General features: G+C 42.5%; 1 protein-coding gene across 1 annotated transcript in view; it reads right to left on the bottom strand.

Annotated features, from left to right (window-relative positions):
* Positions 1-584: 584 nt before the first annotated feature.
* The window catches only part of smarcd1 (SWI/SNF related BAF chromatin remodeling complex subunit D1), a 48250-nt gene continuing 22253 nt past the window's right edge, over positions 585-26581 (bottom strand). The window contains exons 5-13 of the mRNA XM_078534417.1: positions 24884-25006; positions 24130-24246; positions 23451-23552; positions 21857-22018; positions 15452-15549; positions 14790-14925; positions 11835-11957; positions 6799-6900; positions 585-3774 (exon numbers count right to left, since the gene is read on the bottom strand). Of these exons, the coding sequence (XP_078390543.1) occupies positions 3721-3774; positions 6799-6900; positions 11835-11957; positions 14790-14925; positions 15452-15549; positions 21857-22018; positions 23451-23552; positions 24130-24246; positions 24884-25006 (1017 nt within the window). The 3' untranslated portion in view covers positions 585-3720. The remainder of the gene's footprint in view (positions 3775-6798; positions 6901-11834; positions 11958-14789; positions 14926-15451; positions 15550-21856; positions 22019-23450; positions 23553-24129; positions 24247-24883; positions 25007-26581) is intronic.

The following is a 26581-nucleotide window of genomic DNA, read 5'->3' as shown; positions in this document are numbered from 1 at the left end:
GATCCAAAATGCCTCATTCACTCATCTTTATTAGCCTCATCCAAAGGGCTCATTTTATGGCTTGTGGCTCTATCGCAACTGAGAGGCCAGAGTACACCAATTGGATTTATCAGTTATGAACTGTAAAAAGAAACAAAATGCCTATTTGATTTCAACAAATTTATAACCCCCACCACCCACCCCCTAAAATATCATGCTTTAGGCATCTCACTCGTGCCAATTGAGTTCATTTTTCAGTACTAAGCAAGGAATATCTTTTATGTACAAGTTGGTCAACGCTTATCTGTCAATACAGTACAATATGGCTGGACCAAAAACACTTCTGGAATAACCCAGTGACACATTGGAATTTTCTGTAATTTCTGATAACCTGTCCATTTGTTACTGCAATGGATAGCTTACTGCAAACCGTTTCAACATTTGAAGCTGCAGCTCAGTTAGGTTTTTTTTAGTTGAACAAATTTGCAAATACGGATCAAGATGCTGCAGGAATAGCCTCACGCTGCTACGCGCACCCAAATACTCCCCCCCCCCCCCATCAGCATTAAATGCAGATACACACTGCAGTAAATCAGACAGCAACATTCTGTATTGAAGGTTTTATTAAAACTGAGTGACACATTCAAGCGTACAGTACAAAAGTCTGGTCCCTCAAAATACTACTCAGTAAAAATACAGTTTATTGCAGCAATAACTGCAGAGGTTCAACTGTCTAAATACAGCATCTGTTAGTGACTACTCCCATCCTAACCACAGTCATACCATACTTGGAAAGAGAAGGCAAGGAAGAGCTTGAAACCCAATTACCTTCACAATGTTTCTTCCACATTTGGGAGAGGTGGAATTTGAACTGGAATAAAATAGACCCCGAGATCACCTGGCAATACAGATTGAGCTTATGCTATTAAACACACAGTGACCACTTCAAACGTTAGATAAGTGGCTTCAGCTTATGCATTTAATAGCAGTACAATTTTTAAAGTCACTGGAAATGTAACTGATCTATCTTCAGGTGTAAAGCTCAGCTGGTCAATTACTGATGGAGAAAGCCATTTGCTATTGCTCCCATATTCCACCCAATGACATTTTTGAAGATCTGCCCCCTCCAAACCATTCATCTCCTCATCTTATGGTTTCATGAGGAGAGGCAATCTCCCCAACTCCTCCCCACCCCCCCAAACTTGCTCAAAGCAACTACCCACAAGCAAGCCTAGATGCTGAACAATGATGGAGAACCACAAGAATTGTTGGGTCTATGGTGGATATCCACACTTGTGCATTTTCCTGAAGTGGCCAGGCAGTGATAAGGAGTGGGAACTCTGGCTAATTCTTTTCGCTCTCCAGCCTGAGGCCAATTGTCGGACCCCAATCCTGACCCAGCTAAAACTGGCCAACTCAGAGCAAATTACCAAGTGAACTTGGGACTTCCCTGTTCATGCATGGCTTAAGTATCATATCATAGGGTACGCTTACCCACTGAGGCACCTCGGCATTTGGGACATTTTTATCTGAAACAAAAAGATTCTCTTGGCGGGGGGACGGGGACGAATGATTCGCCTTGGGATATGGATTTTAAAATGAAGAAAATTCTAAGACGGCAGCCAGATCAACAAGGATTAAAAATGTGTGGGCTTTTCAGCTTACAGTGCAAAAATAAAACATCGGGTGTCATGGGAAGGTAGAACAACTCTGTCCCATTCCCATTTAGATTTCCTGCACAAATCACACTTTTAAAATTTAGAACCACTTTTTTCAGCCACCTCCTGGCACCATTCACCTTCCAGTATCTCACTCAGCTAGTCACTCTATCTGAGAGCTGGATAATAAATGTCAATCGGCTATGCAGCTACAAAGGGCATTAGAGTGCCGTCTGATAAGGTGGATAGTGCACGATCGATCGCTGAAAATTAAATGTCAAAGTGCACACATTCATTTGTTCAAACTTTGGGGATTTGTACAATTTATCCTTGCACTTCATTTCTTTTAAATAGCAAGCTGGGGAAACCTGGTTTACCCAACTTTGGGGGATGGCATCAACTCTTTCCAAGTTGAATGGTAGAATCGAGTTATAATGGGCTTAAGTGAAGAAACTTATTTCAATGTCACAAAGTTAAACTTGGCTAATACAATAGCATGTGGTTCACATGAAAGAGGGATCACACATGGATCAGCATAAGCTGCTACAATGTTGCTGCAAAGACCAAGAATGGTTGTGTATCAGTTTGTCATCCCTTCACTTTTTCAAACTAATTAACCTTTAAATCGCTACAAAATATTGACTCCTATGAAGCTGCGCTCTTCCAAAACTTAGTCCAACTGTTGCAGTTTGTACAACTATCGGATTAGGCTTCAATCACTGCTACATGGATTTACATACATGTGCACAGAGGTAAAAGGTTACATGGCAAGGACAAAAGTTGACTGACCATTTAGTGCCTTAATTAAGATTGAAGTGTGCTTTGAAAAGTTCCTTAACATCACCAGCTTGTCACAATTACTACGACCATTCAGTAGAATTGTACTGAGTTCTATTAAGACTAATGCAAAGCATAAGGGTGATGTTTAGGGTACAGCACACACAAATCTTTAAATTAAAGAATTGAACGATATATGAACAAGGGATCGTATGCAATACCTTTATCAATGCATCAGATAAAGCAACTATAGCCAGATGGCCACCTTTAGATTGGAATTGTACACAACACCTTTCTTATCTAAAGCCAGACAAAATTATCCCTTCATTTCTGGCCTTGAAACTTCTGATAGGAGTCAGGAGGAATAAAGAAAAACAAAATACATTCGACCCAGTTGTATAAAGCAGCACTGGAGTGATTTTTAAAGTCATTCATTAATTTGAGAGTAAAACTTATTTTAAACTCGTGTAACTTCTTACTTGTCAAATACTAACGAGATGAAATTCAAACCAGAGAAAATGAAACTAGGAAAGAAATCTTTCGGTCTAAATTAGAATCCGCCTTCAGAAGAAACAAGACCGAGGAAGAATGCATTGGAGGTCAAAGGATTAATAAGTCTATGTTACTTGCAAGCTAGTGATTTTTTGGGTTTTTAAATGCTGCAACCTAGCATGGCCCCCTAACAGTTGGCAAGTGGCATAATTTAGCCCTGACATGAAAGGGTAAAGAAGCGCTGACCCGCTTTCATGCAGGTACCAATACTGCTGCAAGTATACCACTGGCTCACTGGTATTAAGGAACACGCCATTGCTAAAAAGAAACATATGTTGAAGAAGGTAGCTGGAATCACAGTTTGTGGTCAAAATACTTGCCACTCTCAACACAAAGCCACTTACAAAAAAAATGCAGCAAAGTAAGCAAGTATAACATTAAATCTGTCAGATCTAGTTTGCTAATGTGTCACTATTAATAGTACGACTAGGTCATTTATATACCATTTTACATAGTTACTGAGGTCACCACGTGTGGCTTATACTTCCCCAAATGCCGATATAAGCTAACTTTATTTTCTAATCCTATGCTGTTTTATAAAGGGAACGTGTCAGTTGTACTAAAAGGTAGCAAAGAACACTTCAGGAGTACAAGGGCTATGCGGTGATTTATTTTGTGCAAGTGATGCATGTAGTTTTACAGTTTGTACACTGTAACGGAAATCTTTGTGCACTTATAAAACTGCGTTCAACCTTGAACCCAGACATCTCGTGTCAACCTGTCGCCACTCATGGGACGAGGCCACACAGATCTCTTATGTATTACGGATGCCGAGGGCTTGTTCGAGCTCCTGTCTTCTCTGCTGCACCTAAGACAAAAGAGGAAGGAGAGAGTAAGCCACTAATCCAACTTTAGGGCAACAACTGTAATACAAGACTAGAGAGTGCGTTTTCAGGTCTCCTGCTCCAGCAGAAACAGCAGGCAATGGCACACTGTCCCTGTCGCTATGCTCTCCTGTGCCTACTTGGTGAGCAACAGAGCCGCCCAAATTCACATATGGAAGATCCCAACTGGGATATGTGAATTGAACTGGGAAGAGTGTGTTAGCTAGTGGCATGGCTGAGGACCCCAAAGATAGGTTCCTCTTTGTTGCTGTTGGACAAATAGTCTGGACCCCTGTCACCCCGCCCTCAATCTGCTTCCTTTAAGCCCAGAGCCAGAGAGTTGCCCAGGAAAGTAGGGGTGGGTGGATTGAGGTGGGGGGAGTGAAGAGGGTACTGGGGGAAATGAGTACTGCAAGAACATAACCTAAAGATAAGGGCCAAGCCTTTCAGAGTGAAATTAGAAAACACTTCTACACACAGTGTTACAAATTTGGAACTGTCTTCTGCAAATGGTAGTTGCCATTGAGTCGATTGGTAATTTTAAATTTGAGATTGATAGATTTTTGATCAACCCAAGATATTAAGGGATATGGGATACAGATCAGCCAGGATTTCATTGACTGGTGAAAGAGACTCAATGGCCTCCTCCTGCTGTTATATCAGCCCGCCATCAAAATAGACAGTGCCTTTCCTGGGCAGGGTCTACTGGAGGAAGGAGAAACCAACCACTGTATCTGTTAAAATGAGATAAAGGATACCACACAGGTTCTGATGTGAACCCACATCTAAACAAGTAGAACAATTTGCATTACACAAGCAGAGATGTCCCAAAGTTGCTACTTCAGTTAGTCCTCAAGTTGTTTAAATGCCATTTCACACCAGGATCTATATGGCATCTTAATTATACAGTGGCCTACATACTGTAGCTGTTTAAAACACAGAGCCTTGGAAACCTATGGACTTACCTTCCCCTGTGGGCAAAGGGGAATACCATATTTGCAGCCAGCCAATCAGTTGCTATATGCCCATGGTACATGGATGTTTCAAAGTTGCAGTTTCAAACACATTTTTTTTAGTCCTTCCAAATAACTAACTTTAAAGTCTGTGTTGGGAGTCTGGTTGTAGTCTTTTCGCCCTTTAAAAAGTTAACTCCGGAGAACAGAGCAGCAATGTGAAACCTGGCCACATGTGACAATCAAAAATGGAGAAGATAGAATAACTGGTTTTATGACACTGATTTAAAGGCCAAAGCCATTGTTTATAACATAAGGGGAAAACTCAAGGATAATTAAGTTAAATGAATGTACAGGATGGGGCAATGAAGTTTGTACTTATGGACATGTCTCCATTAAAATGAACATCTATCATCTGCCCCAGTTGCTCATTCTCTTGTTAAACTGATCTTTGAAGCCCTGAAAACCATGGCTGAGGGTTAATTTGGCTCAGTTGGTATCACTCTTACCTGAGGCAGATTAGGGTTCAAACCTCACTCTAGGGCTTGAACACAATTCTAAGACGACAATTTAGTGCAGGACTGAGGGAGTGCTGCATGGTTGTGGGCAAGATGTTAAACATAGGCCCAAGGATTCCATGGTGCTACACAATGAACAGGAAGGCCTCCTGGTGCTTATCTCAACCAACACCACCAAAAACAGGCTAGCTGACTGTTTAATATTTACAGATTGTGAGGCCTTGCATACTTAGCAAGTGACCACACCTCAAAAGTAATTAATTGGCTGTTAAGTGTTTTGAAGTTCCCTGACGACATGAAGGGCTTGGACCTTGCATGCTGCAGTTAATGGGTTGGATTTTGAGGAGTGGGGGCGGGGGGGTGTTGATGACAAATTGTCAGCGTTTGCCATCATCACCCCATTGAAGCTGACTGCCACTTCAGGATGTCAGACATGCACAGATTAGCGTGGAAATGCTAAAGTTGCCGTGTTTCATTGTTCAATTAGGTGTAACTGGGATTTTAACAGCGTGTAATTTGTAAAATTTGATGAACAATAGAACTGGCCCTGAAAAAAATTCATAATCGCAGAGTGCCGCTAAATGATTAATTAGTAGAATTTTGAAGCTAATCTTCAAAAGGTGATCTTTTTCAGAGTAGTTCTGCTTCTGCCTTCAACCCGTGTGTATGTCCCAATGTTTAATTTGCTCTATGTAAAAACATTTACAAGGCTTTATTTCAATGGTTTTTGTTTCCTGTTTGTGTGTCTGTGAAGTCCTTTGATGTGATCGGCTGCTTGGGCAGGCTGATGACATCACTGCAGCTCCATGCTGGGAACCTCCAGCAATCAGTTGCAGCATCACTGCAGGGTGACAGAAGTGAACTTCTCACCAAAGATCGTTTGACCTCTCAGCAACAGTGACACCAGGTTAGCGTCTTTGCCTCACTGCTGGCCACAAAACCCAGCCCAGTGCTCTGCAATTCAAATATTCCATCTTTTACCTTTCACTTCGGTGTGGGGAGTAGTTATATACTGAAAGGCTGCACAATTTTATATCAATGTGCTAGAGATAACTTAAGAAGCCAGCACAAATACATAAAAGGAACACCACCGAACACTGTACAAAGCCCAATGATTTATGCTTACAACTGAACTGCCTCAAACAGGCTTGCTCACTTTTACAACAACGTAGCTTAACTTCAAAAAAAGCTTTCATATCACAAGTGCACTTTCCCCTTTTTCCCAAACCAGCCATGTTTCTGGTCTCTGAGCACGAGAGCCATTTTGTGTCCAATTGTGGACAGCTTTGTGCTGTAGGCCTGCACTGATGAGAAAGAGGGTCGACACTACCCCAAACTCAATCGCACATGGTGGGGGCTGCAGGTATGAGAGGCATACGCCCCATCAATACCAGGCAGATCTAATCCCAGGTTTTAGGAAGAATGGAAAATATTCTAACTCAACAGTGCCACCAATTCCCTATTTCAAGGACTGCTATGTGAAGTAAATAAAACAAAGATTTTACCCAATGATGGCCAAGTCTGATCATATTCTTACCTTAGAATAGAAGTATCTGCAGACAGCTTCTTGAGCCCAGGGCTGGAAGTAGAACTCTGCTCTGCGCTCCTCCTCCGGGTTTCCTACCACATCAGTCATAGACTACAAATACAAAATATCAAACAAGTGACTGGAATAGACAGGTGCAATTTAAAAATAAATGGTGTCGAAGTTCCCAAGATTCTATGTAAGCCACTAGGGTAGGCCAAGTTCACTCGCTATCAAAATGTCAGGGGGCGGAAGGCTTGTTGGCAATTGCACTTTGCATTTCATTAGCGCATCACAGAAACACACAGGATCGGAGATGCAGCTCAACGTCACCTTTCTGCCACTTCATGCTGTAGAACAAAGCGCAAATAGCAAATATTGCAATGTAAAGTGGCTGTAAAAAGTGAGCAAATGCTCAAACTTTTTTGGGGAGTAATGCAGAAAGCATGGGACGATGTGAAGGTAAATACAAGTATGTTGTTAGTAAGGTACCCAGGTAATTAACTGTCTTGTAATAGGTACGTACATAGGAACGTGGAAATAGGAGTAGCCAATCAGTCCCTCCAGCCTGCTGCACTATTCAGTTAGAACGCAACAGATTTGTACCATAAAGGCAGGTCTCCATTCTGTTGCAACATTAGAAAATTTGTGACCTCACCATATTCCACAAGTTTTCTATCTTGCAAAAAAAAAGAAAATCCATAAAAGCCAAGTGATTGTTTCTGCTGTTCTTTTTCAGAATGCTGTGCTGGTTTACAGGTGCTTGACTATATCAATACTTTCCCAAAACAAATTTGTCCATGGGGTGCAACTTAGCCTTCTAACAGTGAGTGCTTTGGAGTGGCTTGCTAAAGCATTAAGAATGTAGTGCGAGATTCAGTCATGTGCAGGCCAGACCAGTTAAAACAATGCAGCAGTTTGCTTTCGTGCGCTTTTTCCTTTCTGGTACCAGTCCACAAAAACCTAGATTGCTGTTTAAATTTCACAGCTTGCCACAGTGGGGTTTGAATTCATGACCCCTGGCTTGCTCGTCCAGGACTGTATCCTTTTACATAGCCTGGTGGCGCAGAGTAGTATTTTGTAATACTAAAAGCGGCAGGGACGATCAACAGAAGCCAGGGCTCAGCATGTCAGAACTATCGCCTGAAGGGACTCTGCAGTGTGATGCTTCATTTAATCGCAGTGCCACTGACAACTACCCCAAAATGTGGTTTCACGCTGGATGAAAATGCCACCAGCAATTACGAGCAGACTGCTGCAGGAGGTCACAACCACGTCTTTGACATAGCAAAATGTCCCAAGTCATAGGCCACCACTGTATTCCGACTACAGGGAGGCTGGGGGCTGAATCACTCACACAGGCCACCAATGCACTTCTGGTATCATTGGCCTGCATGGGCCTTCTGATCAGGCAGAACTGAAGAATGTCATGCAGTTGCTGCTGGTGCCCTGAATTTAGCTGCACAGCGTGAATGGCTCAAATTTGGAGCATCCAGCGCATTGCTGTATCAGTCGAGAGAGAGAGAGAGAGAGAGAGAGAGAGAGACAGAGAGAAAGTCAGTGACTGCATGAATGTGGGCAGTAAGGAGCAATTCATCATGGTTTCAAACAGAAGATATGTAGTTGCAGCCAACTGATATCGAAGGTTAAGCACACAAATCTAGTTAGCATTCAAAAGTGCCCAGCTGAATAATAGTCAAACAGGAACCACTAAATCATGTACTGTTGGGCACAAGAGGCACACAAGTCTAGAACAAGGCCAATCATGGCCACGGCAATTAGAGGCACCGAGTTTTACTTTTGCTTTGCGCAGCTGAGTTCAACATAAGGAAAGGATTCCATTTCTATTGGAACAAAGTCCATTTGTACATTTTTAAACCAAAAAAAGTTGGTATTAACATTATCAGGGATTTGTGTTGGGACTTGTCTTGCTCTCTGACAAATTAATAATTTGGACACGGGCAGAGAAAGATTATCAAGATTGATGACACCAAATTAGGGGGCATATCAAATTGTGAAAAGAATGCAAAAAGGCCCAGGGGACTGGGCAGTTAAACGCACCTCAATATAGATATGCAAAATTAAATAGTAGGGGGGCGGTGGCGTAGGAGGGGAAAGGTAGAACAGAAATATAGCCTAAACAGTAAAAGTTTTCAATCGAGTTTAGGTCTAGGGGTGCAGATAGGTAGAAGTTTAAAATCAAAAGGGCTAATGGGATCCTAGATTTCATATACCAGGGCACTGAATACAAAGGGAAGGAAATGGTCATCAATCTGTTGCTTAGGCTAAAGTGCGAGCTCTGTGGCCAATTTTACAGAAAGGATACGAGAACCATGGAAATGGTGCAACACAGATTTACGAGGATGAGAGGAAATAATTATGGAGAGAGATTTGAAAAGCTAGAAGTGTGCGCATCAGAGAAAAGAGAAGGCTAAGGGGAGGAGCAAATAGAAGTGCTCAAAATTTTAAAGTGTTTGAGGAGACAAACCTAAAGATGGTTTCCGCTGGTTGAATTATGACATAAATTCAGGATGACTACAAGTATAAAAGGGGAGGTTAAAAGGATCCTATTTCATATGCAAGATTATCAGTATGTGGAATACATTACTGCAACTGGGAGCTGTTAAAGCCATGTCAACCACAGCATTTATGATGGAATACAGTCAAAGAAGAAAAGGTTACAGGAAAAGAGCAGGGCAATGGGATTGGATAGCTCCAATATGAAGCTAGCACAGACATAGTGGGATAAAATGGCCTCCTTCTGAGCTGAACTTTCTATAAATTTGGGTCAAGTTTTTTTTGAACATCTGGTTGCAGTGACCATAATGCAGAGCACACACATGCCAGGGAAACAAATGGTTGCTGGCATTTGAGGCCATGATAAGTCGACAGCAAAGGAAAAGCTAACCCTGTTGTTCATGGTCTGCTGCAACCTGCAGAGGTGGAAAAATACTGCAGCCAATGTCTAGATTTGGATCTCTGTCTGTTACACATGTACCCTACTGCACATCATTCTCACCAGGTTTACAGTTAAGCCTCTTGTTGTGTCATCCCTGTGAAAATAAATGCTCTCTGCTTACAGTTAGCTATAAAACTGGTTGTAAAGAATGAATGAACACACATGCATTATTTAGCGCCTTTCCTGACCTCAGGTTGCCCCAAAGTGCTTGCAGCCCAATTAACTCCTTTTGAAGTGCAGGTCCCTGTTACAAATTGTAAGCAAATGCAGCAGCCAATTTGCGCACAGCAAGAATCGAAAACAGCAACGAGATAATGACCAAGTGATTTTTTTGAAGCCATGTTGGTTAAGGAATAAATATTAGCTTGAACACCAGGAGAACGCCACTGCTCCTCTTCTCAGCGCTACTGATGGACAAACACGTTATCTATCCATAAGACATTCCTCTGTGTATTGAATCTGGATGTGCATCTGGATTCCACACCCACTTTCTAGCCATACATTGTATCCTAATCATTTTATAACTTCCTACATCCACATCTATAATGGAAATCGCCCATACAAACACACTACAACATAATCATACCCAGTCACCAGTGGTAGCATTGGAGGCGTGGGAATAAAGAGGGTGCAATGACAGCAAAACATGTCCATATGGGGAATCTCCAGCACAAATATGGACATAGGAATTACAATGGTAAAGTTCACAGGAAGTGCAAATAGACATAAGACAGATAGTTTAGCAGCCATGTCAAGTCACAGGAATGCCATATAAGTGCATTAGTTGCTGTTTGCTGATATTGTCAACTGTTGAGTTTTGTATGAAGAAATGGATTGAATAGAGCCCATGACAGAGTGGTTTGTATATGGCTCAGAGAAAGAAAGGCTTTGACAAAGTGAATTGCACTTTTCCATTCTATGCTCTCACGTTGACAGCGATAAGAACAGAATACAACACCGAACAAGAATGCGGCTTTTGGGATTTAAAATAAAGCCCAGTTGTTTTTTTTAAATAAAAAGACAATCAGGGGAATTAATGCGGTGTAAAAACAAAAAGTGCTGGAAAAACTCAGCAGGTCTGGCAGCATCTGTGGAGAGAGAAACAGAGTTAACATTTCGAGTCCATATGACTCTTCTTTGGAATTAATATGGAGTACAGCAGTTCAAAATAAGGTAACAACGTTAATTCCTGCAGGACAACTGTCAATTCAGTTAGTGAGCAGGTCAACAGTATGGTTAAAGGCTTGCTTTCTGAAGGATTACTCAGCCCCAGTACAACAATGCAGATAATACCAGCATGACTCAGCAGAAAGGCAGACTGTGCTACAAATTGTTAAGTTAAAGGTATAACCAGTTCACAATGGCAGACTGGAGGTCAATATACAGGGAGATCAGAAGCTAGTCCTGTGTTGCAATTACAAACAGCAATCACTGCCCGTTAAACCAGGAGGGCACAGTATTCTTCAATGAAGCATAATTTGCCCAGGTGCTATACAAAAGAAATATGTGCGCCAACCCACCTACCTATGACAATTTACAAAGATAAAGTGACATGCCTAAGGGAAACAAGAGTTATCAGTAGGACTGCCACAGGAGTATACCATCCTCAATACCTCTCACCAGAACATGTGGCTGTATGCGCGCCTCTACGTCAAGTTTACTACCCCTCCTGCTGCACTTCATATTATGCACACTGAACTATGCTTTCTGTACACTGTGCCAGTGTACCATTGTATGTCTGTGTTTTTATAATGGAAAATAAAAACCTGAAGTCTTAAATTATTCACTAATTCACCACAGTCACAGCTCAGATTGGAAAAACAGTATTTTGGGTCAAATAAAAAATTCAGATATTAATTGCCCTTTAGCACAATACGTTCCTGTTGTTAAGAAAATAAGGAACTTTAAATAATGCTTCCTATAAAAGCATGTGGCTTGGGAAATGAACATTATTCCAAAAAACACATGTCTGGAGTAGCTGTTTCACAAGCTAGCTTCCCTCAAAAATGCAGTGCATTGTGATGTGGCATCAGAAGAATGTAAAACTAAAAATGGGGCAAAACATGGCTTCAGATGGTGAAATACATACCTTCAGGTCACGACACTGGGACTGCAGCCAGTCATTGATGAAGCCCTGTGGATCTCTGGCAAAACTCAGCATGAACTCCCTCTGCGTCTTGAGCTGGTTAATGGTCTCTATTGTTTCATGGATCTGTGTGAGTAAAGCAGCAGGGTTACACAATTTACACTTGGGAGCTACAGCAAACCTCAAACCAAAGCTCTAGAGGGGAACTTGTAGGTGGTGGTGTTCCCATCTATCTGCTGCCCTTGTCATCCTATGTGGTAGAGGTCGCTGGTTTGGAAGGTGCTGTCGAAGGAGCCTTGGTGAGTTGCTGCAGTGCATCTTGTAGATGGTACACATTGCTGCCAGTGTGTGTCGGTGGTGGAGGGAGTGAATGTTTAAGGTGGTGGATGGGGTGCCAGTCAAGTTGGCAACATTGTCCTGGACGGTGTTGAGTTTCTTGTGTGTTGCTGGAGCTGCACTCATCCAGGCAAGTGCAGAGTAGTCCATCACACTCCTGACTTGTGCCTTATAGGATAGGTTGTGGGGAGTTAGGTGGTGAGTTACTTGCTACTGAATTCCCAGCCTCTGATCTACTCTTGTAGCCACAGTGTTTGCATGGCTGGTCCAGTTCAGTTTCTGGTCAATGGTAACCCACAGGATGTTGATAACGAGGATTCAGCAATGGTAATGCTATTGAATGTCAAGGTTAGATTCTCTCTTGTTGGAGATGGTCATTGCCTGGCACTTATGTGGCACGAATGTTACTTGCCACTTATCAGTCCAAGCCTGAATGTTGTCCAGGTCTTGCTGCACACAGGCACAGACTGCTTCAGTATGTGAGGAGTTGCAAATGGTACTGAACATCATGCAATCAAAAGAACGTAAGAAATAGGAGGAGTAGACCATATATCCTGTCAAGACTGCTCTGCCATACAATATGATCGTGCCTGATCTTCAGTCCCAGCTCCACTTTCCCACCTGCTCCTCATATCCCTTAATTTCCTGAGACACCAAAAATCTCTCCATCTCAGCTTTAAGTATATTCAACAATGGAGCATCCACAACCCTCTGGGGTAGAGAATTTCAAAGATTCACAACCCTTTGAGTGAATAAATTTCTCCTCATCTCAGTCCTAAATGATAGTCCCCTTATCCTGAGACTGTGCCCCCGTGTTCTAGATTCCCCAGCCAGGGGAAGCAGCCTCTCAGTATCTACCCTGTCAAACCCCTTCAGAATCCTGTATGTTTCAATGAGATCACCTCTCATTCTTCTAAACTCCACAAAATATAAGCCCAATTTACTCAGCCTCTCATCCCAGGAACCAATCTAGTGAACCTTCACTGTACTGCTTCCAATGCAAGTATAACCTTCCTTAAATATGGATGTTATACTCCTGATAGCTAGTTGATGAAGGGAGAAACCAGAGCTAGTATGTACTTGGAATAGATTTATTTACGTATATGTTTCATGTGTGAAACATATATATCTCCTGGCTCCACTCTACCCGTGTCAGTAAGTGTCTCTTTATACGTGCTCAAGTAAGCATTCTATAAATGCCCTCCACCTGTATATATTTTGCCTCAGTTGATACAATTAACAATGGAGACCAAAACTGTACACAGTACTCTTAGCCTGGTCTCAGCAAAGCCCTATAGAATTGTAGCAAGGCTTCCTTGTTCTTGTACTTGAATCCCCTTGAAATAAAGGCTGACATGCCATTTGCCTTCCTAATTGCTCACTGTACCTGCATGCCAACTTTCTGCATTCCTTGTACAAGTACACCCAAGTCTCTGAACATTAACGTTGACAAGTTTCACACCTCTTAGAAAATATTCTGTTTCTCTATTTTTACGACCAAAGTGAGTAACCTCACACTTTCCCACATTATACTCCATCTGTCATCTTCTTATCCATTCACTTAACCTGTCTAACTTTCTTCACAGCCTGTTTATGTCCTCCTCACAGCTTACATTCCTACCTAGCTTTATATCATCAGCAAACTTAGATACATTACACTCTGTCTTTTCATCTAAGTCATTAATATAGATTGTAAATAGCTGAGGCCCCAGCACTGATCCTTGCTGCACTCCACTAGTCACAGCCTGCCAACTTGAAAATGCCCCATTTTCCCTACTCTTTGCTTCCTGCCTGTTAATCAATCCTGTATTCCAATTGATATATTATGCCCAACTCCATGAGCTCTTATCTTGTGTACTAACCTTTTGTGTGGCACCTTATTGAATGCATTTTGGAAATCCAAGTATACATCATCTACTGGTTCCCCTTTATCTACCCTACTAGTTACATCCTCAAAAAGCTTATACATTTGTAAAACACGATTTCTCTTTCGCAAAACATGCTTGCTTTATCTGATCGTGCTATTATTAGCGAACATCCCTGCTTCTGACTTTATGATGGAGGGAAGGTGAAGCAGCTGCAGATGGCTGAGCCTAGGACACTAGCCGGAGGAGCTCCTGTAGCAGTATCCTGGGCTGAAATGACTTCTCACAACCACAACCATTTTCATTTGTGCTAGTTATGATTCCAGCCAGTGGAGAGATTTCCCCTTGGTTCCCATTGACATCAATGCTGCTAATTTCTCCAGATATTTGAGCAATATACTGACTAACAAACAGTAAGCATTCAATTCCACTTCGTGAGATAACCACTCAATTGCTTTTAAAAGGAGCTTGGTGCATTAGCAACAAAATCCATTCTGCATATCAACCAGAGAATAAAAATTCCTACGAATCTCAAGCTTTGCATGAGGTTTGACTAGTTTGAATCCACAATCTCCATTTCTTTCATCATTTAGGGCTTCAATAAAGATTATTTTACCAGAGTGAGACACAGTGCGAGTCTTCACTCTAGATTTAGGTCAGGTATCAACACCAACTTTACACTTACAGTGCTGGTGTGAAGTCAAAGCTGTTTGCCCTGAACCACAAATGCACTCAAGTTAGAATATTCCAAGCTAACCTTATTATCAAGAGCAGCAATTTCCTGCTGGCTAGCAGTAGAAAGAAGAAAAGAATTCATCTGAGTCTTTAGTGTGTCATCCACTTCTACATCAATATCGTAACAAGCAGTCTTCTTCTGATCATTTGGGTCCACACTGAAACATCAAAAGGAGATGGGACAATGTTACAGAATGCAATGGCATGCACTGAAGCTGTAGTTATATTAGTACACCACATGTATTAGTCTGGCTAGAATATGATACCTCAAATTTAGCATCAAACACAGGCTAAATCCAAGGAGCACACAACACTGACAGCAACATGTTATGCAATTATAGGGTGCATGGCTGCACTAGTGATTCTCTAGAGATTTCCTAGTTTTGAACTCATGTCTCCTGCAGGATAAATGCATCAGACTGTAGGCCTGTGTTGGAGTCTCAGAAAGTTAGAACAGCATGACGTTGACACATTGCAAAGCTTTAAGCCAGTGAAAATACACAGCAAACCACATATAGAACCAGTTCAGTGAAATGAAAACTCGAAATAATGTTCAAAGAGGTTGGCAGAGTGTGTTTAGAGGAACACATTTACAGAATTGCCAGAACTTAACATTTAACAGCTTTTTATAAATGGGCCAAGCTCAAATTCTTATGCAGCAGTTCCAATGTCAGCAGTACTCACCTGATAATATGGTTGATGATGATGGGCTCAGGTGGCATCAGCAGAGCATGTAGTCTCTGAGGAATTTCTGAGAACTTCATTCGCTGACACTCAAAGATCTATAAAAACAAAATCAGTAAAATCAAAATCCCGTTTTCAGTTAAAAATATTAGCTGCATATGCCATTGTCAGCCATGACTTAGTTGGTGGCACACTCATCTCTGAATCAAATTCAAGTCCCGCTTGAGGGCTTAAGCACAAAAATGAAGGCTGACATTCCAGTTCAATGTTGAGGCAGTGCGGCACTGTCAGTGCTGCTGTCTTTCGGATGAGACATTAAATCAAGGCCCCATCTGCTTGCTTGCCTGGATGTAAAAGGTTTCATGGCATTATTTCAAAGAAGAGCAGAGGAGGTCTCCCCGACGTCCTGCCTAATATTTATCCCTCAATCAACATCACAAAAAGCAGATTATCTAGTCATTATCGCATTGCTATTTGTGGGTGTTTGCTGAGCGCAAATTAGTTGCCGCGTTTCATACATGACAACAGTGGCTACACTTCAAAAGAGCACTTCATTACCTGCCGCGCACTTTGGGCCTGGGTGCTGTCATTCTCGAGTCATTGAAAGTTAACATGCAGCAATTAGGAAGGCAAATGGTATGTTGGTCTTTATTGTAAGATGATTTAGTACAGGAGTAAAGAGGTCTTGCTGCAATTGTACAGAGCCTTGATGAGACCACACCTAGAGTAGTGTGTACAATTTTGGTTTCCTTACCCAAGGAAGGATATATTGGTCATAAAGGGAGCGCAGCGAAGGTTCACTAGACTGATTCCTGGGATGGCGGGATTGCCCTGAGGAGAGATTGAGGAAACTAGGCCTGCATTGTCTAGAATTTAGAAGAATGAGAGGTGATCTCATTCAAACATACAGAATTCTTACAGGGCTCAGCAGCGTAGGTGCAGGAAGGATGTTTCCCCTGGCTAAGGGAGTGGTGGTCTAGAACCAGGGGTCACAGTCTCAGAATAAGCAGTAAGCAATTTAAGACTGAGATGAGGAGGAATTCCTTCACTCAGAGGGTGGTGGATCTTTGGAATTCTCTACCCCAGAGGGCTGTGGAAGCTCAGTCATTGAGTATGTTCAAGACAGAGATCGATAGATTTTTAGATATTAAAGGCATCAAGGGATATGGGGATCGTGCATGAACAAGGTGTTGAGGTAGAAGATTCGCCATGATCTTGTTGAATGGCAGAGCAGGCTTGAGGGACCGAATGGCCTACTCCCACTCTTATTTCCTAAGTTCCTAATTTGTTAAAACAGTGAAATCCAAATGCCAACTAGAATTCTAATGCTCAAAGCTACTGCACTCAATTACAATGCCTGATGTAGTCATTTAAGAGCCCAGGTTCTGTCAGAAATCTGAGCATCTTTTGCACTGTTAAAATCTAAATCAGCACCCAGGTTGAGCCCAACTTCAAGGCTGGGAGCAGTTACTTGTAGGAAAATCCACATCAGAGCAGTGGGAGTCATTCAAAAAGGGAATAGTGAGAGTTCAGGACTAACATGTTCCCGTAAAGGTGAAGGGTGGGACCAACAAGTCCAGAGAACCCTGGATGTCGAGGAATGTACAGGATTGGATAGGGGAAAAAAAGGAAGCTTATGGTAGATAGAGGACTGAAAACAGCGCAAGCCTCAGGAGTATAGAAAGTGCAGGGGGTTACTCAAAAAAGAAACACTGCCGGGTAAAATAAAGGAAAATCCAAAGGCGTTTTATAAGTACATTAGGGGCAAGAGAATAACCAGGGAAAAGAGTAGGGCCCATTTGGGACCAAAGTGGCAATCTAAGAGGAGCTGGAAGACGTAGGTGAGGTTTTAAATAGGTACTTTGCATCTGTATTCACTACAGAGAAGGACGATATGGATATAGAAATCAGGGAGGGAGACTGATATACTTGAACAAATTATCATCGAGAAGGAGGAGGTATTAGCGGTTTTAGCAGGCTTAAAAGCGGATAAATCCTCAGGCCCAGATGAGATGTATCCCAGGCTGCTGTGAGGGGCAAGGGAGGAGATTGCAGGGGTCCTGACATTAATTTTCAAATCCTCTCTGGCCACAGGAGAGGTGCCAGAAGACTGGGGGACAGCTAATGTGGTTCAATTAGTCACTAAGGGTGGTAGGGATAAACCAGGGAACTTTAGGCCAGTGAGTCTAAAATCAATGGTAGGGAAACTTCTGGAAAAAATTCTGAGGGACAGAATTAATCGGTACTTGGAGAGGCAAGGATTAATCAAGGATAGTCAGCGTGGCTTTGTCAGGGGGAGATCATGTCTAACAAATTTGATTGAATTTTTCATGGAGGTGACTAGGTGTGTAGATGAGGGTAGTGTAGTTGATGTAGTTTACATGGACTTCAGTAAGGCTTTTGACAAGGTCTCACATGGGAGGCTGGTCAAGAAGGTAAGAACCCATGGGATCCAGGGCAATTTGGCAAATTGAATCCAAAATTGGCTTGGTGGCAGGAGGCAGAGGGTGATGGTCGAAGGTTGTTTTTGTGACTGGAAGCCTGTGTCCAGTGGGGTACCGCAGGGTTCGGTGCTGGGTCCTTTGCTGTTTGTCACGTACATTAATGATCTAGACATGCATGTAGGAGGTATGATCAGTAAGTTTGCAGATGACACGAAAATTGGTGGTGTGATAGCCTTAGACTACAGGAAGGTATAGACAGGCTGGTCAGATGGGCAGAACAGTGGCAAATGGAATTTAATCCCTGAAAAATGTGAGGTGGGTGACGCATTTTTGAAGGATTAACAAGGCAAGGGAGTACACAATAAATGGTAGGAGCCTAGGAAGTACAGAGGGACCTTGGTGTGCATGTCCACAGATCCTTGAAGGCAGCAGGATAGGTAGATAAGGTGGTTAAGACATATCACAGAATCGCAGAATTTTAAAGGTACAGGAGGCGGCCATTCAGCCCATCGTGTCTGCACCAGCTCTCCAAATGAGCATTATGGCCTAGTGCCATTGCCCTGCCTTTTCCCCGTACCCCTGCACATTGTTTCTATTCAAATAATCATCTAATGCCCTCTTGAATGCCTCGATTGAACCTGCCTCCACCACACTTCCAGGCAGTGCATTCCAGACCCGAACCACTCGCGTGAAAAAGTTTTTCCTATATGGGACACTTGCCTTTATTAGCCAAGGCATTGAATACAAGAGCAGGGAGGTTATGATGGAGCTGTATAAAACGTTAGTTAGGCCACATCTGGAGTATTGTGTGCAGTTCTGGTCGCCACACTATAGGATGTGATTGTACCAGAGAGGGTGCAGAGGAGATTCACCAGGATGTTGTCTGGGCTGGAGCATTTCAGCTCCAGATACAGATACAGGTGCAAAGTATTCATTTAGAGACTAGATAGGCTGGGGCTGTTTTCGCTAGAGCAGAGAATGCTGAGTGGGGACCTGATTGAGGTGTACAAAATTATGAGGGGCATAGATAGGGAGAAACTTTTCCCCTTAGTGGAGGGGTCAATAACCAGGGGGCATAGATTTAAAGTAAAGGGCAGGAGGTTTAGAGGGGGTATGAGGAAAACGTTTTTCACCCAGAGGGTGGGGGTTATCTGGAACTCTCTGCCTGAAAGGGTGGTAGCGGCGGGAACCCTCACAACATTTAATAAGTATTTAGATGAACACTTGAAGCACCATAACATACAGGGCTATGGGCCAAGTGCTGGAAAATGGGATTAGAGTAGATAGGGGCTTGATGACCGGCGCATACACGATGGGCTGAAGGGCCTCTTTCCGCACTGTAAAATTCTATGAATAGGTCTCAACCAATACAACCCTTCAAAAATTTCATTCATTTCATGGCTGTGCAATATTACTGGTGCAGAATGACTGCACATTTGCCTAAATACAGCATCTGCGATCCAAAAAATAATTCATTATGTAAAGAGCTTGGAGATTCTTCAAGAAAAAACACCATCTAATTATAAGCATTCATTTTTATCATGTGGTTTATCAAATGCCCATACAAAGTATGAAGAAAACAAAATCTCCCATTATTTTTCAAATACCAGGTCTATTACATTTCAAGTGGTTCTGTATTTTAATACTGTGCTTTCCAAGGCCATTCCAATTTGAAAATACCAGTGCCCAAATCAGTTTGGTTGCACAATAACATACTTATGAATGGTCAATCTGCCTCGCAGACACATCCATAAGAAAGAGCGAGTAGCTGTGTTGCCACTAGGATTTCAGTGATATGTAATGGTGGTTGTAAACTTTGAGACTATGTTCAGCTGAAATGTGCAAAACACTGGTGCAGTTATGGATATCCAGGGCTCGAGTGGTACAAGACTTTCAAGCTGTAGAAAACTAGGGTGAGGTATTGTTGGCAAGAACAGCGGGAGCAACTCGAATCATTAAGAATTTTGCAAAACATTGATTCGTATTAGCTTCATTGTGATGTTTTCCCCGATCATCTATTAATGCCAATATAGGAAAACAACTGAGCAGTAACACTACATTGTAAGGGCACACAAATATACTCGCTCTTGACATTTAGACTGAATTATGGCTAAGGTAGTAAGTTACCTAAATAATAGCAACTAGATTCTGACAATGTGCCAAACTATCACTCCAAACAGTCACTTGGAAGGATGCCCAGTCTTTCCAGCTGTGATGCCAGGTGTCACATTTGCATCGACGCAATGTCTGCAAAATGCAGGCGGCAACATCACAGAGACAACAAATAATGTTACTCATTTAACGGACTAGTCTGTTTGCGAATGGGGAGGAAGGGGGTGCCTTAGCTCCCACAAGCTCTGAACAGGCAGGCCAATTGTCCTAAATGGTCCTGCTTGCAATGAGTGGCTGAAGTGACTCGAGCTGCACTGTTCACCCCAGATGTTGTGCATAATGGTCAGAGCTGTCGCCCTCATACGTCCAATCAAAAGGGCTGCGTGTAGAAGTGAAAAATTAAATGTACATTAACTATCTTGCAACACTGATGTCAGTGAATGCTAACATCACACTGTGCATGTCTGTCAGCAATCAGCAGGGGCTGGTGAGATTGGAATACCAAGTGGTTTTCACAGGCCATAATATAATGGGAGGCGAAATGAAACACAAAGCTGCAGTTTCACTCTGTGCTGTTTGGGCCCTGGAGTCCAGGCAGCAGTCTGATAATATTTGCCTGCAATTTATGAAAGAAAAACACCAATGCAAAGCAAACAAGACACCATCCACCTCCAGTCTTCTCCCCAACTCTTCCCGAATCCCAAGGAGTTTCACCAAGCCATCAACACAAAATGGACACTGAGCCAAAGGAGGAGATATTAGGAGTGGTGACAAAAAAACAGGTGAAGAGGGCACTTAGTAGAGTGCATACTCTGCCACGCTGCGTTAACTCCATGTTATTACATTGGGCAGTTCTTCCTTGAGGCTTTCCCCTGCCTGGTTGATACTCTGTAACTACAAAGCTGAAAAAAAATCTTTTTGTTAAGAGCTTTCACCTCACTGAGGCGGCTTCAGGCCAAACCACATCCAACAACCTGTTCTGAAAACTCTGCTCACATTTTGACAGCTGTGACAAACTGAACGATAGCAGCTGAGACAATCCACAGCATTCTAAAACAACCAACAACATTCCAAATAAAACAACCCAGAACATTCTAAAAAAAAAGTCAATTCGCCCTATCCCCCAATGTTAATGGATCCTTTAAAATATTCCAGGATCCAGAACCGAATCTGTATCTTTGCCAAAAACTAATCAATTCTTCCTTGGGCCATATCCTGCATACCAAATTTTGTTGAAATTCATCCATTAGCTTTTGGGGCATATTGTTTGCAGACAAACAGACCAACAAACAGGGGAAAAAACAAAAATCTGCAAACTGTAACCAAGATTAAGGGTTATAATCATCCTGATATTGTAGTAGGGATGTGAGAAAGCCTCAATTAAACTCTTTTTGCATGGCAGCATTTCAGTCAGCAGATAACAATCTGGTCAAAGTGTAGTGTGTTAAGCTATTGTGACACTTAAGTCTCTTTATCTACTCTTTTGAAAGCACCTAAATTGCAGAGCAGTGGTTCATGTGAAGAACAGCCTACCACATCCCAATGCAGGCCTAACAACATTCTTGAAGGAAATGCTTCAAAAATCCAGCTGGTGAAAAAAAAAGCACTTTAAATGCACCCTTCATTCCTACCTCGAGTCTGATGCCTGGAGTAACCCAAGAATGGGGAAATAAAACTTAACTTTGATCAATGCAATTTTGCGGGAGATGGGGTAGATTAATTAAAGAACACAGTTGGTCTTTGCAACAGTATCACTTAGTCCTGGCTGAACACAAAATTACATTTCACTTCATTTTAAAGAAGACAATGTATGACTGCATTATACAGACACAAACACAGTGATAATTACCTGCTGGAGGTATTTGTCACAGTTGATGAACTCCCGCTCATGGGAGTCCTGCAGCTTGTGAGTTTTAATGTACTGCCAGAGAGCCTGGATGATCACAGGCCTAGTCTGAGTGTGGATGCCCAGCAGACGTGCCAGTCGAGGATCCAGTTTAAACTGGGGTGGCTGTGAAGAAAACACAAATGAATCATGATACAGACCCAGCAAAGACACCAACTAATGCCCAATTTGACACCTGATTCAGACTGACAGCTTGCTGCCTGTGTCTGCATGCAGGAGATTCTGATCTGGTGAAGGTATACGTTTGCTGCCACCCTAAGGCTGCACCGAGACTGCCGATCCAGTTGTTTACACCACCCAAGAAGCTCAACAAAATAAAATTCAATCTGCTTTGAGCAATAAAATATGCCTTGATTAACTGTTTCTCTCTCTCCACAGATGCTGCCAGACCTGCTGAGCTCTGCCAGCATTTTCTGTTTTTATTTCAAATTCCCAGCAGCCGCACTATTTCACTCTCGATGCCAGAATTTAGGCCCACGGTAGGTCCACAACTGACCCAGTGACTCACTTAAACAAGTGGCAGGATTAATAAAGTGTTAATTCCATCCCTGCCAGATAACATCTTTCAACTGTTTATGCAAGCTGACCCTTTCAGCAAAAGGCAGGATGACGAAAGACTGCAAGCAGCAAAGTTACCCAAGTGCTACTGACTGATTAAACATTTTCTTTTCAACCTTGGTAGTGCTTTGCACTACAGATTCTGGCCCTTTATGAACTTTCTCAATTTTAGTGATTAGCTGAGAGAAAGGAGAAGTGATAATAAGCATGAGAACAGAGTCGTGAACTTTGTCCAGAAGTCAATAAGGCTCATTTGAAAGGGGCTTACTATCAAGACAGTCCAATGATAAGCTCCCCGAAGTATCCAGGGATTTAGTGGTGGCTGAAAGTTCAGAAGGGGCAAGGTTACAAGTTAGGGCATGCTGCTTTCTGTCAACTCCCATCGCATTTTAAACCTCAACTAATTGTACTTGGTGGTTTCCCCCTCCAACTTGCTCCTTCTGTGAAGGCGCTTGTTCATCCTGAGGTTCCACAGGGGCTGGGTGCCTTCCAATACCTTTCCCGGTTGGCCATTTGTTACTATGAGATCTTAAGAAGATTATAGCCAGCAGACTATTTGACTGCAAGTTCCATCACAGGAAGCCCAATCCTGTCACCTCTTGATATCCACACAGTTCCCAGGAGGAGTCACCAAATAGCAACCCAGAGCTGCAGCCCTGGCTATCTTTTTTCTTGCAGAAGCAATAAGGGCAACCCCACTGCCACCTCAACTGGAATCCATTAAACTCAGCACGGGCCAGGGGTCAAACCTGGATCTATTATAGTCCATATGCTTCTAATGCTCAATGCCTTAAATCAACAGAGCCACTGGATAGCTCAAACATGATTTCTGTCAAATACTTAACTTATATTCTTTGACAGTTCAGGCTATTTAAATCCCATTAAAATAGTTAAAGATAATATATTTGTGAACTTATTATGTCTAGAGCAAATACATGATTATTTTTAATTCTGTTCACACTCAATCTATTTTGCTTACCTGGTAATCCAGCATCAGCAACACTGTGCAGCGCACGTTCACATCTCCTGGTCTTTTCACCTGGAAGCCATCAGTCTCTTGGGTTGTGGCTGTTCTGTGCCACTGGATTTAATGAAATACAGTTACCACTTTGTATAGCTAAGAGCAACTCATTCTTTCAGCAGCTGCATGAGCAGGATTCTTCAGAGCTCAATCATGCACGCAAACTTGCTGTCACTCACAACCAATGCTGCTGCACAAGATAATGTCCAAGAGTGCACTCTACTGTTAGTTTACTGGCAGAGCATTTGTGCCTCAATCAGCTTCGCCTTCAAGTCACTTGAGCAGTATTTAGTCCCACTTCTAATCCGGAGGGCAAAGCTGAGTTTTGAACTGAACTACACTCAGGCACTGTGGTACGACAGCCAGCCAGAAAGCTTTTACTGGGAATCCAGCAGAGCTCAATCAGCCTCTGTTATAGGGAAAGGACAAGTTACAGGATGCACGCAAGCCCTTCCGATGACACGTGTCACCAGAATGCCTGAGGCAAGAAGTGGCTCAAACTGATGTGGTCTCAGGGAAGCTGCCATTTTATTACAGACAGAAAACACTTCAAAATTTTGGCACGAAGACTGAAACAAATAAGATGTTGTACAATTAAACTTATTGGTCAGAGTGCACAGCACTCCAGTCTGCTTACCTCAACCAGGTGGTTGTCAGGCCCATAGAGGTCCTTATCCAGCTCAATCACAAGGGATTTGAAGAATGAGGAAAACTTCCGCTTCTGTTTAGTAGCATCATACTTCGATACAGCAGACTACACAAGCAGAAAACATAGATTTCATAAAGTGCCTGGAGTTCAATACAAATCTGATTGAGTGAAATTGAACATACCAATTCCCTAACAGTTCTTTATCATCAGTTTCCAGCGAGCATCTTCTAATATCACCACAAAGGGAAATGACAGCAATCCAATTAACAATTAACCCTCTGATTTTCCTCCTTGAGGTGTCAGCTGTGGCTCAGTCCATAGCACCCTCGCCTTTGAATCAGAGGGTTGCGGGTTCATGTCCCATTCCCGGAAACCAAGAACTGTGATTGTACTTGGAAGAGTTGCAATCTGTGACTGTTGATAACTCAAAAGAGTTTCACACTTCCCCACTGTGCCTGGTTCCTGTTCAGTGCCTTCCCACAGCAGGTCAAGCTACAATCAAAATTAAGTGGAATTGGGGCCCAAAACTCCAGACATAAACTGAATCTGGCCATCTTATTCATCATATCGTTGCTGAGGGGCATGGAGATTGGTACATGGGTTGCAGGGGGAAATCTTACTTCCCCACTTCCGGCCAACTTTGTAATTTTGGCTAAAATAGCAGGGAGAAATGTGAAAGATTAGGCTTAACATAGGAAGCATCTGTGGGAGAGCGGGGGAGAAACAGAAATTTAAATCTTACATCTTCGAGAAGCCTGCCTTCTACCCGAAGCTCCCAGGATGCCACGGTTCCTTCTCCATCTTCTGCGTCAGGTTTTGCGGGGTTGAATGTATTAGAAATAAATATACGAAGCTTTCGCTTTTGCTGGAAAAAAAAATGAGGGGGCGTTTTAGGAATAAAGTAATTTTTTTTTCTGTTATGCAGGAATATCATTGTATTAAAGAGGCTCTAAACCAAGTGGATGAGGAACCCACACAGGTAGCTTAGGTTTGCCTGGTGTGGAATGTATCTTCTTGCAATATTTGGATTGCTTTAAAAAAAAAGGACTGGAATCACTCTCTTTTTGTTTGGCTATTTTGGCTAAGTTTTGAACTCCTCCCCTCAAGGAGGGGGTACAGTTCCATTGGTACTGGCAATCGTACTGCACCTCACCGAAGTGCTTACACTTGATATGCAAGTCTGGATAGTGTGCGCTGGTGCGGTGCTAAACTGTAGAAAATCACAATACTATCCTGAGTCAACATTCCATCCCTTGTTCAATTTTACTATTTGTTTTCCCCTGTCCCTAGCCCTAACCATGCAGAGATCAACTTTAGCCGTAGGGATCAGATAACTTAGCAAGGAACGTAGAAGCCGGAGTAGGCCATTCAGCCCCTCCTAACTCCAGCCACCTGCCTTGGTTCCATAACCCTTAATACCCTGCCTAACAAAAATCTAGCAACCGTAGTTTTGAAAATTATTCACCTAACCTCAACAGCTTTTTGGGGCAACAACTCATTCAGATTTCCAACCTAGAGCCTTGTTGGGCTGCAATAGTCCAGCACCACACTACCCAGCATTCTTATGCACGAGTCTTCAGAGGAACACAATATTTTGAGTGTGTTGGCAACATCGGGGGATCTTACAAGGCAGTAGGAAGGTGATGGTTACTTCATGGAGCGTCAAATTCTCTGCTGCTAATTACACCTCCCTGTTTTGGCTCTCACAGGGTGACTCAATTTATTAATTATCCACTTTGAGGCGTCATAACAGCGGCTGTGAAGAATTCATTATCTCGTTTGGCTACCCATGCTGTTAAAATGGATAAAGTACTGAAGTAACAGGCAGGGTATGAATGTAGTGGTGCACTATTGCAAGCAGATCAATTTGTGTGGCTGGTATGCAAAGGAAATTCCAACCAGATGCGAGATCAAGCTGAATAAAAAGAGCCAGAATAGAGCTTTGAAGGCCAGAGAACAGTCATGAAGATGTTCTGTAAGTAATGTTGCAATGCATGTTACTTATTCAATCCAAAGTTCGCACACTTCACGTAATGATAAACTGGTACTCAAATACTAGCCCCAATTTTTGAAAACAAAAGACACTTATCTAAATTGGCACACAAAAGACAATGGTTACATGAAAATGAATAATTACAAAGAATGAAACTGCTGCCGTAACACGCAGGTCTGATTGGTTATGTAAAGTCCCTTTAAGCATAGAAAGATCGATAGCACAGAAGGCAGCCATTTGGCCCATTGTGTCCGCACCAGCTGAAAAACAGTTATCTATCCTAATCCCACCTTCAGTCTCTAGGTCAGTAGTTTTGTAGATTACGACGCCTCAAATGCACACTCGTGTTTTTTTAAAATGTGATGGGGGTTTCCGCCTCTACCACTTTCAAGCAGTGAGTTCCAGACCCACCACCCTCTGGGTGAAAAAAACTCAACTCCCCTCTAA

Source organism: Cetorhinus maximus, chromosome X, assembly GCF_964194155.1.
Source record: "Cetorhinus maximus chromosome X, sCetMax3.hap1.1, whole genome shotgun sequence".
NCBI lineage: Eukaryota > Metazoa > Chordata > Chondrichthyes > Lamniformes > Cetorhinidae > Cetorhinus > Cetorhinus maximus.
Note: the sequence above shows the minus strand (reverse complement) of the source record. Positions and strands in the feature narration are given on the sequence as shown.